The 17989-nt window shown below is 39.6% G+C and overlaps 1 protein-coding gene across 1 annotated transcript in view; it reads right to left on the bottom strand.

The window, feature by feature from the left end:
* Positions 1-17989, bottom strand: part of SPEF2 (sperm flagellar 2) — a 265827-nt gene that overhangs the window by 190617 nt on the left and 57221 nt on the right. The window contains exons 7-8 of the mRNA XM_012558083.1: positions 16356-16384; positions 15461-15648 (exon numbers count right to left, since the gene is read on the bottom strand). Of these exons, the coding sequence (XP_012413537.1) occupies positions 15461-15648; positions 16356-16384 (217 nt within the window). The remainder of the gene's footprint in view (positions 1-15460; positions 15649-16355; positions 16385-17989) is intronic.

Raw genomic sequence — 17989 nt, 5'->3', positions numbered from 1 at the left:
TCGACTCCTCAGAGTGACCCTCCTGGCCCCACTTCTCTGTAAGACTTGTGGCATTGGTTACTGTCTCTGCCGCCCCGACAACCGTTGCTGTTGCGACAGTTGCACAAGTTGTGGAGAGACTGGAACACTGATACATTGCTGGTGGGAAAGAAAAATGGTACAACCACTTTGGAAACTGATTTGGCACTTCCTTAAAAAGCTAGAAATAGAAGTACCATACGTTCTAGCAATTTCATTCCTTGGAATATATCCTAGAGAAATAAGAGCCATCACACGAATATATATGCACACCCATATTCATTGCAGCACTGTTCACAAAAGCAAAAAGATGGAAACAACCTACATGCCCATCAACAGATGAACAGATAAACAAATTATGGTATATCCACACAATGGAACACTAGGCAACAGTAAAGAACAATGATGAATCCACGAAACATCTCATAACACAGATGACTCTGGAAGGCATTATGCTGTGTGAAATCAGTCAGTTGCAAAAGGACAAATATTGAATGAGACCACTATTACAAGAACTCAAGAAAAGGTTTAACAGAGAAGAAAACATTCTTTGATGGTTATGAGGTGGGGAGAGGGGTATTCACTAACCAGATAGTAGACAAGAATTATCTTAGGTGAAGGGAAAGACAACAGGAAATACAGGAGAAGTCAGCATAAATGGACTAAACCAAAAGCTAAGATGTTTCCTGAATATAACCAAACACTTTGAGGGACAGAGTAGCAGGGGCAGCGGTCTGGGGACCATGGTTTCAGGGTACATCTAGGTCAACTGGCATAACAAAGTTTATTAAAATTTTCTGCATCCTATTTTGGTGAGTGGTGTCTGGGGTGTTGAAAGCTAGCGAGTGGCCATCTAAGATGTATAAATTGGTCCCAACCCACCTGGAGCAAAGGACAATGAAGAACACCAAAGACACAAGGAAAATATTAGCCCAAGAGATAGAAAGGGCCACATAAACCAGAGACTCCATCAGCCTGAAATCAGAAGAAATAGATGGTGCCTGACTACCACCAATCACCGCCCTGACAGAGAATAAAACAGAGAGTTCCTGATGGAGCAGGAGAAAAGTGGGATGCAGAACTCTCTGTTAGCCCAGAACTGAAACCACTCCAAAGCTAACTCTTCAGACAATGATTAGACTGGACTATAGCACATAAAATGATAATCGTGAAGAGAGTGTTTCTTAGCTCAAGTAGATACATGAGACCAAATGGGCAGCTCCTGTCTGGAGGCAAGATGGGAAAGCAAAAAGGGACAGAAGTTGGTTGAATGGACACAAGAAATCCAGGATGGAAAGGAGGAGTGTGCTGTCATATTATAGGGAGAGCAGCTAGGGTCACATAACAATGTGTGTATAAATTTTTGTATGAGAAACTAACTTGAACTGTAAACTTTCACTTAATGGAAGATAAAAAAAAAAAAAAAAGATTCATCAACACCTAGCGGGTCCACCTCTCCTCAACTATCCTTCCCCAGGAATTCTTGTCTACTGTCTTATTCATCTAGTGATGCTCTAACAGAAATACCAAAAGTGGATGGCTTTAACAAAGAGAAATTTATTTTCTCACAGTCTAGTAGGCTACAAGTCCAAATTCAGGGTGTCATATCCAGGGGAAGACTTTCTCTTTCTGTTGGCCTTCTCATCGATGCTCCCCTGGACTAAGAGCTTCTCTGCACAGGGACCCCCTGGTCCAAAAGATGCGCTCTGCTCCTGGCACTGCTTTCTTGATGGTATGAGGTCCTCCTTCTCTCTGCTCGCTTCTCTCTTTTATATCTCAAGAGATTGCCTCAAGACACAATCCAATCTTGTAGATTGAGTCCTGCTTCACTAACACAACTGCCACCCATCCTCCCTCATTAACATCATAGAAGCAGGGTTTACAACATATAGGAGAATCTCACAATACTGGGAATCATGGCCCAGCCAAATGGATACACACATTTTTTGAGGGACACAATTCAATCCGTGACATCTATCTATACACCAAAAAAAAAAAAAAAAGGAAACCAAACCCGCTGCTGTCAAGTCGATTCATACTCATACGGACCCTACAGGACACAGAACTTCCCTAAAATGTTTCCAAGATGCAGCTGGTGGATTTGAACTGCTGACCTTTTGGTTAGCAGCTGAGCTCTTAACCACTGCACCATCAGGGCTCCTACCTATACACAGAGATCATGAAATTACAACATAAACAGCCTCTGCTCTTGGTCAAAGGAGCGCGGGTGGTGCAGTGGTTAAGTGCTTGTCTGCTAACTGAAAGGTTAGTAGTTCAAATCCACCAACCGCTCCATGGGAGAAAGATGTGGCAGTCTGCTTCTGTAAAGGTTACAGCCTTCGGAACTCTATGGGGCAGTTCTACTCTGCCCTACAGAGCTCTTATGAGTCAGAATCCACTCGACGGCAATGGGTTTGGTTTTTGGTTTTGGGGAATAAACGTGCTTGAATGTGGGCTGAGGTTCAATTTTCAAGGGCAAGCCTAAAATCGTGCATGTGCCCATGAGATCCCCTCCTTGCTTGTAACATTGCCCAAGTGGTTGGATGATGATGATGGTGGCGCTGCATGGTTTTTTTTTAACCAATTTGGTTTACTTCTATGCACATGTCTACCCTTGGAACAAAGCCATATGTACAACTCATTCTCATTTCTTGCCACTCCTAAAGATCCAAGCTGTGAATAGAGCTTCCTCATCCACCCTTTTAAAGAGGAGAGAGACACAGTCCATTAACAAACTTGGATAAACAGAATTTGGGTCTACAGATAGTCAGCAGTCCATAAAAATCTCATTTTTTTTACTAGCACCTCAATGAATAAAACACAGTCTTATTGGGTTATGCCAATGACCTTTAGTGGTGACGTTCAAATGCAGCTTTTATAAACTGGTACTAACCTGAAGGGACACATGATCAAGTAAGTGCTTGTCCTCATAGATTGCAAGAACTTACTGACATTTGTATGACCTGAAGTGCCTCAGATATTCTTCCAGTAGGCTCTAAGTGTCCTGTAATTTAATTACTCATGCATTCAGAGGAACAAGGAAAATGCTTTTTCCCATAAGAGAGAGAAAGAACTTCCTAGGGGAATATAACAGTTGCACTGTTTTTGACATTTACTAGTTCCTTTGGAGAAGGACATCATGCTTGGTAAAGCACAGGGTCAGCGAAAAAGAGGAAGACCCTCAACAAGATGGACTGACACAGTGGCTGCAACAATGGGATCAAGTATAACAATGATTGTGAGCATGGTGCAGGACCAGGCAGTGTTTAGTTCTGTGGTACATAGGGTTGCTATGAGTCGCTACAGACTCGACGGCATCTAACAACAACAACAGTTCCTTTGGGTCTTCCTGAATTTTAATATTTTTACCTATATTTTATAAAATTGAATATCAGACTGATTAGCTTGGTACAGTGGCCAGAGGACTTAGTGAGGAAGCTTGTAATAAAATGAATCAAGAAACACCACAGGTGGTACTTCCACAAAATGAGGCCATACCTCTTTTAGAGTTCAGCAGATGCACCACAACTGCCCCATGTCAAGACATTCAGGCTGCCTTAACTCTGCATCTACTATAGCTGGCTTTCTCTTGGCACAGCACTCTGCAGGAAGGGAGTAATAGACAACATCCTGTGATACCTGAAACACAGCTAAGGCTTGTAGCAATCACCTCAGGGGTCGTTGCAGTCATTACCAAACCTCAAATTCCAGAGGGTATTATAGTGATGTTTGTCATGACAGATCTTTCTCCAGCTACTCAAGACTTCAGGGTCAACTTCTTCACTAAATTTGTACATTTTTCATTGGCCTGAACCCTTGTCAGTACTCCCTGACCTGCCCAGCTTTTCTTGGAACATAATTACCACTTGTACTGTATCCTCTAAGAAAGTGACTGCCAAACTTTTTGACCAGGACTGTCCGTATGAGGTACATTTTACATTGTGACCTAGTATTTGCATACATATATAGGTATATATAAAACAGAAAAAAAAATTTCATGAAATGTTTGTCCTTACTAGTTGTGATATGCTTTATTTTCTATTATATTGTATTACATTGTATTATCTTACTTTGTTCTAGTGCCATTTTTAAAAATAAATACTGGTGGTGTCCCATAAATTGATTTTTTCAACCCACTGTAGAAAAACAAATAATGAAAGATATTTTATTGGACTAGACACCAAAAACCCTCTGTTATAATTTAATTTCTATAGTAATTACCATCCTGGATTCAACTCTTTGATATCTGCATTTAACGTTAGTAGTTAAATTAAGCAAATAGGATAAATCCTAAACTTTATACTAATAGTGACTCAACACAGAGTTAGAGTAGATATTTATTTATCAGAATATATTTTTAATAATAACAGCTCTCAGTGTAATTTTTCTATAACTGATTATAATTATTTCAAAAATCCAGCACACTCAAGTTTTAGATCTACTTGTGTGATTACTTTTAGATCTTAGTTATGGGTTCCTTACTTTATAGTATTTGAGAAAACAGCTTTTTGTTGAATTACTGGTTTTATTTTTTTTCACAGTAGAAACCTCTTTTCCCTAAAAACTGTTATCAAATAACATATCAATTATAATAATTCAAAATGCAATAAAATTTCAAGTCTATTGGAAAATAATCTGATTAATAGCTAAATTATAACCAAAGGAAAAAGGGTTAGTGAGTGGGAGACTTGAAGTAATTTGTTAACTCAAGTCCAAACACTTGGGGCAGAAAATGATATTTTAACTAAGCACAATCCAAATGCTCATTTTAATATGCTAATTAATTGGACAATCTACATATTTCCCCTTGAAGCTTTTTAGATGTACCCTAGATTGATATCTTTAGCAGTTACTGACAAAATTCTGATGAGACAGGAGATTCTTGATAAGGACACCCAAAACACTTACTGAGCTTAGTTTGGTCTACATACTTGAAATTAAACAACATCAGGGAGAAAATACAAAGAGAGGAAAGTTAAGTAGCTCACAGTTCATAGGGTTAGGTTAGTTTTGAGTTAATACCTTTAAGCCAACTGACCTCTACTCATACTTACCAGCCAGCCCAAAATGATCCCTCCCATGTGCCCCCATAACATCTTGGCTTATCCACACTTGGTAGCATGCTCTGGTATGTTTTTTTTTTTTCTCCATCCTCACTCAACTGCAAGCTCCAAGAGGGAAGGATCTCCCTCCTAATCAACTTTACAGCACCAGCATCTCAGACAGTGCTGGCATATAGTAGGCACTCAATAAATATCAATTAATCAATATATTGATTGATTCAATGAATGAATCAATAGCATGGGCTCAATATATATGAACTGAATAAATGAGTTAATCGTTTACTGGATATTCATCTTTGATATATGTTCTCAAATAAGATATATGAACACAATACAACCCAAAACCCAGGAACAAGATTAGAAGGTGCCATCTTCATACGTAGAACCTAGCAAGAATCCATACACAATGTATGACATTAGTTAAGCCAGGAAACCTGTCTAACAGTAACTTAGTCTGTAGTATAATTTACAGAGAGCTCCTCCATTAAATTAAGGTATCTCTTTATATCTCAGCAGAAAAAATCCCACTTAAAATGTAATAAATGAAAAACTATGAATAAATTTGGGACTTTGTAAGAAACTCTGCTAGAGATTTAAAAGGGAGAAGACAGATGTTGTAATGCCATTTTAAAGTGTATTAGGGGATAAAAATATTCCTGTTTTCTGAAATTTTATGTCAGGGAAGACGAATGACAAGTCTTAATTTTTAATATGGAAATATCCCCATATCACCTAAAAGAAAATAGGTAACACCACTTGGGGAAAATAATTCCTTATGAACATTGATTATATTCACATTACCAAACAACTCTCTAATTGTAAACCTTTTTCCTGAATGAGTCCATGTTTGGGAAGAGAAAACATATCACACTTGAGCATAGATAGCAATGGAACAGGGCTGGTCAGGAACTCAAATAATTAGCCTGGAAAACACCAAGAAAATAGGTAGGAAAGAAGTCAAGTACAAAATGGTCAGGAGCTGACAGCTGTTGAAGGTCCAAGCAGGTGGGCTGAGTCCAGAGTCTTGGAAGAAGGGTCAAGAGCAGCCTGTGGGAACGGGTAGGCAAAGAGCTGCTCTATGGCAGAGGCTATTTGTGATCTGGTTTATTTCATATTCCTACCTGGCTATTTGCCTTGGGTCTCCTAGCAAGTGTACCCTATTAATGGCAGACAATAAAAATCAGCTGCAGACATTCCAGCTCTGTTTGTGGTAATTGCCTAGGTAGGGCCTCCACATTTTGCTTCCAAGCCTTTAATCTGAGTCCTGTTCTGTTCCTGCTCTGCATAGCTTCCAACCTGCTGGCTTTGTTTTCATTTTTTAGTTGGGTTCTTACCCAATCTCAGCTTTGATCACTGGCATACTCAAAAGACTTGGCTTGGACCCATCTCTCCCTCTTCCTGTTTCTGGCCACGTCAGGTAAATTATCTTGACCATCTTGGTTTCAGCTCTGAAAATTCAATCCCTGGCACCAGACAAAATTCTGATCTGATCTCCTAGCTGACGCTCTGGCTGGGCCTGTCCTAGTGTCTCATCAGAGAGAACTGATTATTATTGGAGCACACCTATTGCTATGGCAACACAGAAAGTCTTCTTGGCTATATTCCATTTACTGTGCTTGGGAAATTTGGTACTCAGAAAAAAAAGCCAAACTCCACAGGGAAGTAATAAGGTAAGACTTTGTAACTTTTGGAGTCTCTGTTCTTTGCCTCCCCTTCCTGGATTTTCTCTCCTCCAACTATACCCAAACCCTGAAAAAATCTAGAGGAACTCCATGAATTCATAATTCAGATTTAAAAATTCATGGCAACTACCCAGGATTCTCAGAAAAAGTAGAAATGTGGTTGTACATCTTGTCTGGTGAGGAATTTTGCTTGTGTAGCTTGGCAGCCCCATAGGGGCAAACTAACACAATGTTTCTTTTATTACTTATGGGACCTATAGACATGTCCCAATGGAAAGGATTGGTGCTGTTATCTACTGCCTTTGACAAGGAAGTAGGGAAGAGAGGGACGTTAGCTGACGTGCAACTGAATTCTGACTCCTCATCCAGGAGATGTCATGGAATGGCTCATGTATTGGGGCCCCATTTCAAGAAGGTCTCAGAACAACTTTCAAAGATGAACTGGCCCTGACAAATGTACCTGGCAGCCTTGCTAAGTTACTTGACCTTCAATCAGGTCAGGGTATGGTGGGCTACCTGGCCACATCTTCTTGACAAACAGCCTGGCCTTCAGATTCCAGACAGCCGCGGAGGTGGGGATGTCCACTTCTCACTGACACTGGCAGGGGGTGCACCTCCAGAGAGCGGGCAGGCCTCCACTGTGGCTAGTCCAAATCCCTGTGCCAGAGGGCTCAGTCTGGGCCACACCATATCTAAGGCCAGGAGATGCAAACACTTAGCTCTACTTCACCTGCCATCTGGAGCCCCATGCTAAACTGGAGTGTTCTGGCAAGAAACAGGATTGGGTATAGTCAATGCCTGCCTGTCGATCCATTCCATAGTTAATTCTGGATCATTAGGAAATCTGAAGAATTGGTCCTGGTCCAATAGTGGCTTTCACTCAAAGATATGATCACTTTTGTCCAAGCAATAACTTTCCCCAATCTGCTCTGATCTGATACTGTGGAACAGACATGTTTAATTCCAGTCTTTTACAAAAGAAGACCCAGGGCAACAGCCATCTACTTGTGCTTATATTTAGAAGGAAATTCAAATCGGCCACACTCAATTACCCAACATGCGACAAAGATCACTGTCAAAGCCTATAGGCCCGCACTTGAGGGAGCCTGGCACCTCACTATGCAACCCAATCACTCTAGCTTGTACCAAGTTCAGAAGTTCAGAGATCTCAGTGCTCGCAAGCAGTGTCAGGCCTTCTTTCAAACTTTGAGTTATAAATTACTTAAATACCAGGCAGCCAAATTCACTGGGCTGATACTTTGTCTTGCAAGTCTGATTAGCAGAGAGCAGCTAAAATTAAGTCACCCTGAGAAATCCTCTGTCCTGAAAACTTACACCAACTGCTGCTGAAATCCAGTGCCAAAGCACTGGGCAAGGGCTTCTGCTTATCACATTGATTCCAGACATGTCCAAAGTGATTCACTTAGGAGCTCAGTAGAGAAGGAGCTTATTCACCCCAAATGATAGGTTCCTACTCCTGGCTGCAATTTCTGCCCTAGCAAGTCACTGTGATCTTTGCAAGGCATTGAATGGGAACGCTGGGAATTACAGCAGCTGTGCAGTTAACCCAACTTTTCAAAACACAACTGTCTGCATTAAAAACTAATTAAGACTCAAAGCCTACTGCATTTCTCTTGACTTCCCAAGTGCCCTTGGGATGACATCACTTCTCCTTGTGCTTCTGCTGGTGGTGGCCTTCCTGATAATAACAGTAAACTTCATTCCTTCGCTGCTCAAACTCAAGGTGGTGGTCTCCCTCAAGATCATTTGCATAAGGAGGGGGCAGGAAAGCTGGTAATAAGTAACCCAAGGTTGAGAAGGGACAATGTTGACACATCATGGGGTTGTTAACTATTGTCATAAAATATGTACACTAACTGTTTAATGAGAAAAAAAGATCATTTGCATACTAACTTTCATAGTCTTGCTGCTAGAAGGCAATTTCTAGACACCTCTACATCTGAATTCACTTGTCTGCTGCCACTACCCAGCCAATAGTGGAGTCAGGCAGAGAGCGTTAATCAGACTTGTTCCAAAGTGACTTAGGAGCTCAGTGGAGAAATCGCTTATTCACCCAAAAATGACACCACAAAATATAGAGATATCGTGACTTGTTCTATCTTGCCACTGCAAAATTCACAAAGATTTTCCACACACAATACTCTCTTTCATAGTAATGACCACTCTGTTTTCTCTGTTTCACTGCTGAGGTTGATACCTCTAAGAGTTACTGACCACTCACAAAAAGCTTAGAGGTGGCGCTGATCAATGTATGAGAGACTGCTACAGGTCCAATACACCAAAGAATATGGCTGACAGGCACTGGGAACTAGACAGGAGTGGTGGAAGGGGCTTTCAGGTGGAAGAGCCTTTCTGTTTCTCAGTCCAACACGTCTGCCCCACACCAAAATTCAAAGACTTCCTCTGATCCATTTAAGTTCCTTGAGATGATCAACTCCATTATATTCTTGCTATATTTATCTACCAAGATATAACTTTAGAGTTCAGACCCTCATGGCCTGTCTCCAAAATACTAAGTGGAGAGCTGGAGTAATTGACTGAAGATAAGCTGAACTTGATGCATAGAACCAGGCTATTGTTCTTGGCAAGGTAGGTAGAGGGTGAACCAGAAGAAATCATGGTGGTATGCCCAGGGAAGTCTTGACCATTCTCTGCCTTGCCTGGCTCCAGATGAGAGAAAGGCTGGAAAAGGATTGGCTTCTCCCTCATCTGTGTGATCAAGAGCAAATAAAAAATGAGTGGTGGGCATTCACTCTAGTCTTATTCATGTCGGTCATCCAGGACTCTTTTCTTTGACTCTGTCCTTATTGTCCTCCATTCCAGTTCTATCTGGGTGCCAATTCTTTGGCTTTTTAAATAGTTTATCAATTCTGGTCAATGCCTTGGCCTTTTTGCCTTAATTCAACTATTCCTACCATGGTTCTCTAATGAACACCATTTGTCTCAATTCTAGTAATTTGAAGTCAAATATCCTTCCCATGACTCAAGTTCCCCTTCTACTCCCTCTACCCTATAAACACAAATTCCAGATCTTTGCCAAAGCCACATCAGCCCTCTGAGACCCTTGGCTCCCAACAGTTAGAAGATAGCCTTTTCTTATTGGATATCAAGGGCTTAGGGCAACTATATACCCCTTTGAAAACTAATACATTGATATTCTGTTCTGTAATTTAGTATCACTAAACTTGATTACCATGAATCAGTATCCTAGGACATACTGGTGACTCCACCAAGACACAGCCACATAATGGGGCCTAGCCTGAAAAAGCCAGCCAGACAGCCTTACTATTACTAAAGGAATTTAGAGTGTTAGAGGCAAAAGTCTTAAGGAAATGGAGAGGAGAAACTTCACCTGATGAAATGCATAACCTAGAAACTGAACCGGAACAATAGTGGGAATGTTCTTTCAGTACCAAACCTATATTAGATCCTTTCTGTTTTGGGGGGCTGATCATGATTCTTCTTACCTATCTTAGGGAATATTTGTATTTTAGCAGGTGACTCTGAAGGTTTAACCCAAAGGACTGATAATGTGGGACATCAGGTACAATGGCAGGCTGAATTTTTAAAGCAGAGTATCTCAACTCCCATTGTGTAAGCAACTGTTTACTCTGTTTACTAAGTCAGTTATATTTCCACATATCTGAAAAATAAGATATAGAAACATAGAATCTATCGGGGCCTTTCAGAGCTTCATAATAAAATTTTCCATGTTTATACTTAAAATTGATAATCAAGACAGAATCAATGCTTAGATTCGTCAATAGAATCATCTTCATAGTCAAAGGATAGGACTTAAGATTAAGACTTTAAGAATTTAACATTAAGATTTCCTTCTCAGCAGGGGACAAAAGAGGCCTGGGCCATGAAACAGGCAATTTCATTTGAAATTAAGGGTTCCAACACTTAACTACTAAGTTTCCACTTCAAGGGACATTTTATAAGGGTCTCAAATAAACACGAATATCTTTTTTTTTTTTCCTTATTGTGAGACTTTTAATTTCACCATTTGCATCACAATGCAAAGTGGGGTCTAACAGATCTCATGGTCCCTGAGGATTAATAAATGTTGAGGTTTCCTCCTGAATACGTGGGGTGGCTGACAGATGCTGCCACTTTTAAACTCTCATCAAAATATCTTTATGACACTTTTGGTTCAGTCATGGAGGTGGGGAGAAAGCAGGTCACAGATGAGAGGTTTTGGCTAAGTGACTCTTCTTTCCCCAACCTTCTTCCCAGCTGGCAGCACTAAAAATGGATGCAGCTGAGACAGCACTCTCCACATTAGCCTTATGATATGTCTTGTTAATGAAAAAATTATTTAATGATCTACTTACATGCCTTAAAACTCATCTACTAAAATCTATTACTGTGCTTGGGTCAGTTAGTCAGTGATGTCACTTGAGGGGTACAGGCCTAAGGTTGATTATCTGCCTGTAAGGGAATTTATTAATCAACTATGGAGACTGGGTCAGTCATTGGGAAGCCAGGGAACAAAGCAAGAGCTAAGCTGGAGAGTCCACTACCAAAGGTCAAACCTAAAAAGTCACTGGATCATCATCAAAGACTAGTGTTGGAGAGACAGAGTAGGGTGGTGCTTGAAGCATGTAAGTCAAATTAGCCAGAAGACTATAACTTAGGAGGAGTAAACAACCTCATGGCCCATTTATTCACACGTTCATATTCTCCAGTGGAAACAGACTTAAAAAAACAAAACCAAACCCGTTGCCATCGAGTCAATTCCGGCTCATAGCGACCCTATATAACAGAGTAGGGTTTCCAAGGAGCAGCTGCTGGATTCGAACTGCGGACCTTTTGGTTAGCAGCTGAGCTCTTAACCACTGTGCCACCAGGGCTCTAGGAAATAGACCTAGTGATAATTTATGTCATTGTACAAACAATTTTGGGCATGGATATGTATACATCTGCTGTAATGACAGAAGTATGAATGTTGAACCAAAACATACATAAACATATCTTAAAGTCAAAGTTCGTGGAAAATTGTGAGGCAAAAATGCTATTGAAGCAAATGTGCATTACAGCACACACTTTAGGGTTAACCCAACAACTGCAGCAAACTGAATTGATCATGATGCACTTAAACTGTAATTTTTCAATAAAAACAAGAAGTGTAGCAAGTAAAAGCCATGATCAACTCAGAACAACATGAATAATGTCCCAGAAACAGTGCATCCTTCCTCCAAATGGTAGGAACCCCAACTACACTGGTTGGGGGCTTACACAGTAGAGCTTTGCAAATTGCCATGCTCTCTGTGGCACAGGCTTCTTAGAAAAATCTGAGTCTTCAGGAAACCATGGCCGTGAGCTAATTTTAGTTTTGAATACAAAATTTTAGTAACTCTTACACTCATCTAGTAGGTTACTGCTTGTAAACAGCTTATGAAAAAAACAAAATACTACTGAATTGTGAATCATTTGCCACTAAGACTCACGGAAAGGATTTGCATTTGGGAGAGTCTGGTCTGGGGTTCATCAGGTGAAGTCTACTACGTAACTGAGAATCACTGGCTGCTATTTGGGGCTGTGGTTGCCAGTTGAGCTAGAGTAGCTGGGCCTCCTGGCTTATCCCAGTTCCCCATGTTCCACTGGTTTTTAAGGGCCCCAGTGGTGAAAATGGTTAACATGCTCGGCTGCTAACTGAAAGGCTGGAGGTTTGAGTCCACTCAGAGGTACCTCGGAAGAAAGGCCTGGTGATCTTTTCTGAAAAATCAGCCATTGGAAACCCTATGGAGCCCAGTTCTACTCTGACACATGGGATCACTATGAGTCTGAGCTGATTCAAGGCAATTGGTTACCCACTTGCTCACTAAGTGACTCATTATCATTATCCTTGTCATGTGCTTGGGAACCCACATGGGAGTGTGGCTGCTCTGTGATGCTGCTCCTGCCTCCTTCTGATGAGAGATAAAACATACTTCTGGCCACACCATTTCTGGACTGGAGCCTTCTAGAGCATTCTCACATGTAGCTATTTTATAAACAGAGTGTGATGATTTAGTAAATAAGATTAAGAAAGAAGAGTTGAATTTTCGGCAGCTGCATATGACAGATACAAGAAGAAAAATTTGTTTTTATGCCAATTTCCAGGTATAATATTTTAAAATTTCAAGCATAGAAACCTCCTCTAATATAGTTTTAAATACCTGGGTTCAAAACTGGGAGCTATCAGGTCTTTAGGGGTGGCAGATATGGACATCAATAAAAGTATATTAAAAATATAAACTTTCGAAGATTAGTCTACACATTATGCATTTATCTGAAAACATTAAAAATCCTGAGCAAATTTAGCAATAACAGATGTGTGTAACTGTTTTCTTTAGCTAAGCTAGGATGCTTTGCCCCTCTGCCTCTTGCGAAAGGCAAAACCAGACGACATATTTTGCAAGTGGAAAACATTTAATTTTTACTTGAATGTAGGAACAATTAGCACAAGTTCCCAAAGAGAGAAAAACTCTAAACATAAGTAATGATGATAGAATAGTTTACTCAGAGGATATCCTAACACTTGTATGTGGAATGATTCCCATTATGTAGTAAAAAGGAACAGAGCATGTAAACACATATCAGAAATCCTGATATAACTTTCATTTCTAGAAAAACTGCAAAGGCTATAAAGAAAATAAACTGCATCACCAGACATTTACAAACTCCTACCAAAAGTCTACAATTTCTTGCAAAAGAAAATGTAGCAGCTGCTTCAGGATGTGGGCAAGACAAGTGTGTTCCTGTGGTAACCATTTCCCAAAAAAGAAAAAAGTTATAAAGAAAGACAACTCCTTTGCTAAGCTACAATCTACCAGATCTCCGGATTTATGAGAGCAACAAGAATAGAAGAGATTGAGTGGTTTAAGAAATAACTTGGAAATAAATATGTCATGAATCAGTAAAATCTGTCAAATAAAATAACTTTTAATTTATCATGGAAAGAAATCTCTTCATATAGTTTGATACTGTCAAAACATTTTGTTATGAGGCATTTTATTTTAGGTTGACGTATTGGATCTACAATCCTGCAAAATAAACATGTGCGTATATTCCTTAAGGTTCTAGTCAGCCCTTCCAAAGCCATTGCTGTCAAGTCAATTCCAACTCATAGTGACCCTTTAGGACAGTGTAGAACTGCCCCTAAGGTTTCCTAGGCTGTAATCTTTACGGAAGCAGACTGCCACATCTTTCCCCCTCAGAGTGGCTGGTGGGTTCGAAATACCAACCTTTCAGTTGGTAGCTGAGCACTTAATCACTGTGCCACCAGGGAATCAACTCCACAGGCTTGAGGTTTAGCTCTCCTTCAAATTGTAAACTCAGAGAGGGCAGTCAGTCCTCACCATAACCATTGCCATCGAGTCGATTCTGACTCATAGCGACCCTATAGGACAGACTAGAACTGCCCCGTAGGGTTTCCAAGGAGTGGCTGGTGGATTCGGACTGCCGACTTTTTGGTTAGCAGCTAAAGCTCTTAACCACTGTGCCACCAGGGCTCCAGTTAGTCAATCCTTACTATGTATTAATTCTCTTGGTGATACAAATTCATATTTATTCAACTAAAATATGTTGTACATTTAGTTTCTCATAACCTTATATTCTTTCCTTATTTTTTTTTTTACTACCAACTTAGCTTCTTTTAATATTTACACAATCAGTGCTCCTTTACACTTTCCCCTGTTCACTGTGTAAAATTCATTTTATTCATTCATACTCTCAATAAGCATTTGTCATTTCCTAAATACCAGAAAATGATTGGGTCCGATCAACTTTCCTTCTCTTTTTTTCACGTTGCACGCACCACTCTTGTGGAATTCATTCAGTAACTGTCCCTAATAATACAAAGTCTCATTTTTCGTTCTGTTCTGTTGATCTACCCAGAACTTCAATAACTATTATTTCTACATCTTTCCTTCTAAAGATGGGATAGAATGGGGTAGGGAGAGGGAGGTGGTGAGGACACAATTTAATATTTATTACTTGCAAACAACATACAATGCACTTGGCTAAGTGTTTAACACAGATTATCTTAAGTTTCACATCACCAAAATGAGGTAGGTATGTTCTTATCCCCAGTTCATAAATTGGGAAGCTGAGTCCCCTAGCACTTGGTCACTTGAGGTCACATAACTAGTAAATGATAATGCCAGTGTAGGAATCCTAGTCTGTCTAATCTAAAGCTCTTACACAGTTCTTCTGAGAAGCACAGTTGGCACCCAATAATATTTTTAAATTAAATCTTTAAATATTGTTTGAATTTATGCTACTCATAAAATTTTAACTCCCTCTTCTTCCATTTTGCCTGCAAACACAATATAATTTTTAGATTAATTACTAAAGAAATGCCTTTTAACAACGGTTTTTGAGGCAAAGGTAGATGTTGTGCACAAAGAAAAAGAATGCAAATAAGTAAAGTATTTTTAAAATTCTGAAGTCTATCTGCCCAGATGATGTATTAAGCTTGATGTTTTCAGACCGCTCTTCTAGTGTCAATGGAATAACAGATAATAGATTACAAATAATCTAGACATTTAAAAATTAATACTGTAGGTAAAAATAAACCAAGGGAAAATGGAAATATAAAAAGTCCACTTTTATGAATGAGAACAAAATTAAATATCACAAAATTAGTGTTAAAGTAAAACCATTTATTATGTTGCATTCTCTCTATTTAGTCCTCATCAGTTTGTACCTTATATTCTTCATAATCCTTGCCATCTAGCAAATCCCTTTTCTCCAGTTCTATAATTTGTTTTTCAGAGGGGTTAGCCGGTAGAGACTTAATTTTGGCTTGTTCATAAATGGGTTTTCCATTAAAAAATAGTTCCTTCCAATCATGCATCAACTTATATGGAATCAAACTATAGCAAAAACAAATAAAAAGAGAGAGAGAGAGAAAGAAAAAAAGCTAGAAATCAATCAATGGTTATTCAAATATACACCTTATATCTTAATCTTTTTAGTATAATATTTATGTAATTAACTCACTTTTGTCAGAATTAAATAGAAAACACGAATATTTTTAAAGGTCATCAAATGTGTAATGACAATAAACCACCATATATTAGTTTTCTCTGTGTTACATATTAGTGTATAAATATGAAAAACGAACTGTCATCTTAAAGGGGCCTTGAAAAGGATTCAGTCTCTTCATTTTGCACTGAGACCTAGAGTGAGATTGTACAGTCATTTGATAACACAGCTGGAAATTAAAGAACCAAAGTTTTCTGATAGTGCTCATTATTTTTATATATAATAGTATATTGTTCTGTTAAAAACTAAAAACCTTGTTGCCATCGAGTCGATTCTGACTCATAGCGACCCTATGGGACAGAATAGAACTGTCCCATAGGGTTTGCAAGGAGCGGCTGATGGATTTGAACTGTCAGCCTTTTGGTTAGCAGCCAAGTCTTAACCACTGTCCCACCAGGTCTCCATTGTTCTGTTAGTGCACAGGAAATAAGCACTTATGAAGAACCAGTAGCATTCAGTAATATTCATTCAAACCTACTAAGTTCCAGGCACTTTACTATGTGTTAGGAATATAACTGCAAGTGACATCCCTGACCTCAAATAGCAGACACTGGGGAAGAAGGGCTGAAAGATAATTACACAAATAAAAGAGTTCTGAGTGAGAATGACAGGGTACAGGACAAACCAATTTAAATTGGTGGCTCTGGGAAGGTCTCTGAGGAAATGAGAGCTAAGCTAAGGCCTCAACAATGACTGGGAGGCCACTAGGACATACTGACAGGAAAATGGTTCCAAGAGGAACAAAGTGTGCAAAAGAAGGAAGGAAAGAGTCTGGTATGGTTAGGGTGCATTTCTCTAACGAGTTGGACGACTCAAATTACAACTTAAAATGTAGTATTTCAAATAAATGTACAACTTGATATGTGACCATATTATGTATTCTATTAATAACGCATTAATGGCTGCTAAAGGTTACTTTCAGGAACCCTGATGGCTCAGTGGTTAAGTGCTCGGCTGCTAACCGAAAACAGCCAAACCTGGCAATCTGCCCCTGTGAAGATTGTTGTTGTTTTTGTTAGGTGACATCCAGTCAGTTCTGACTCATAGCGACCCTGTGTACAACAGAAAGAAAAACTGCCCTGTCCTGCACCATCCTCACAATAATTGTTATGCTTAAGGTCTGTGTTGCAGCCCCTGTGCCAATCTATCTCGTTGAGGGTCTTCCTCCTTTTCACTGACCTTCTACTTTACCAAGCAGGATGGCCTTCTCCAGGGATTCACCCCTCCTGATAACATGTCCAAAGTATGTGAGACAGGAGTCTTGCCATCCTTGCTTCTAATGAGGATTCTGGCTGTACTTCTTCCAAGACTAATTTGTTTGTTCTTCCGGCCGTCCATGGTGTATTCAATACTCTTCACCAACACCACAATTCAAAGGCATCAATTCTTCTTCAGTATTCCTTATTCATTGTCCACCTTTCACATGTATATAAGGCAATTGAAAATACCATGGCTTGGGTCAGGTGCACCTTAGGCCTCAAAGTGATATTTTTGCTTTTTAATACTTTAAAGAGGTCTTTTGCAGCAAATTTGCCCAATGCAATGCATTGTTTGATTTCTTGACTGCTGATTCCATGGGTGTTGATTGTGGATCCAAGTAAAATGAAATCTTTGACAACTTCAATATTTTCTCAATTTATCATGATGTTGCTTATTGGCCCAGTTGTGAGGATTTTTGTTTTCTTTATGTTGAAGTGTAATCCACACTAAAGGCTATAATCTTTGATCTTCAACAGTACATGCTTCAAGTCCTCTTCACCTTCAGCAAGCAAGGTTGTGTCATCTTTATATAGCAGGCTGTTAATGAGGTTTCCTCCAATCCTCATGCCCCTTTCTTATTCATATAGTCCAGCTTCTTGGATTATTTGCTCAGAATACAGATTGAATAAGTATGGTAAAAGGATACAATCCTGAAGCACACCTTTCCTGGTCTATGCACAGGTTCTGCATGAGCACAATGAAGTGTTCTGGAGTTCCCATTCTTTGCAATGTTATCCATAATTTGTTATGATCCACATAGTCAAATGCCTTTGCATAGTCAATAAAACACAGGTAAACATCTTTCTAGTATTCTCTGCTTTCAGCTAAGATTCATCCGACATCACCAATGATATCACTTGTTCCACATCCTCTTCTGAATTCGGCTTGAATATCCTCGCAGTCCCCTGT

This window comes from Trichechus manatus, unplaced genomic scaffold (assembly GCF_000243295.1).
Source record: "Trichechus manatus latirostris isolate Lorelei unplaced genomic scaffold, TriManLat1.0 scaffold00135, whole genome shotgun sequence".
Classification (NCBI taxonomy): Eukaryota; Metazoa; Chordata; class Mammalia; order Sirenia; family Trichechidae; genus Trichechus; species Trichechus manatus.
This window is presented reverse-complemented; position numbering and strand designations above follow the sequence as displayed.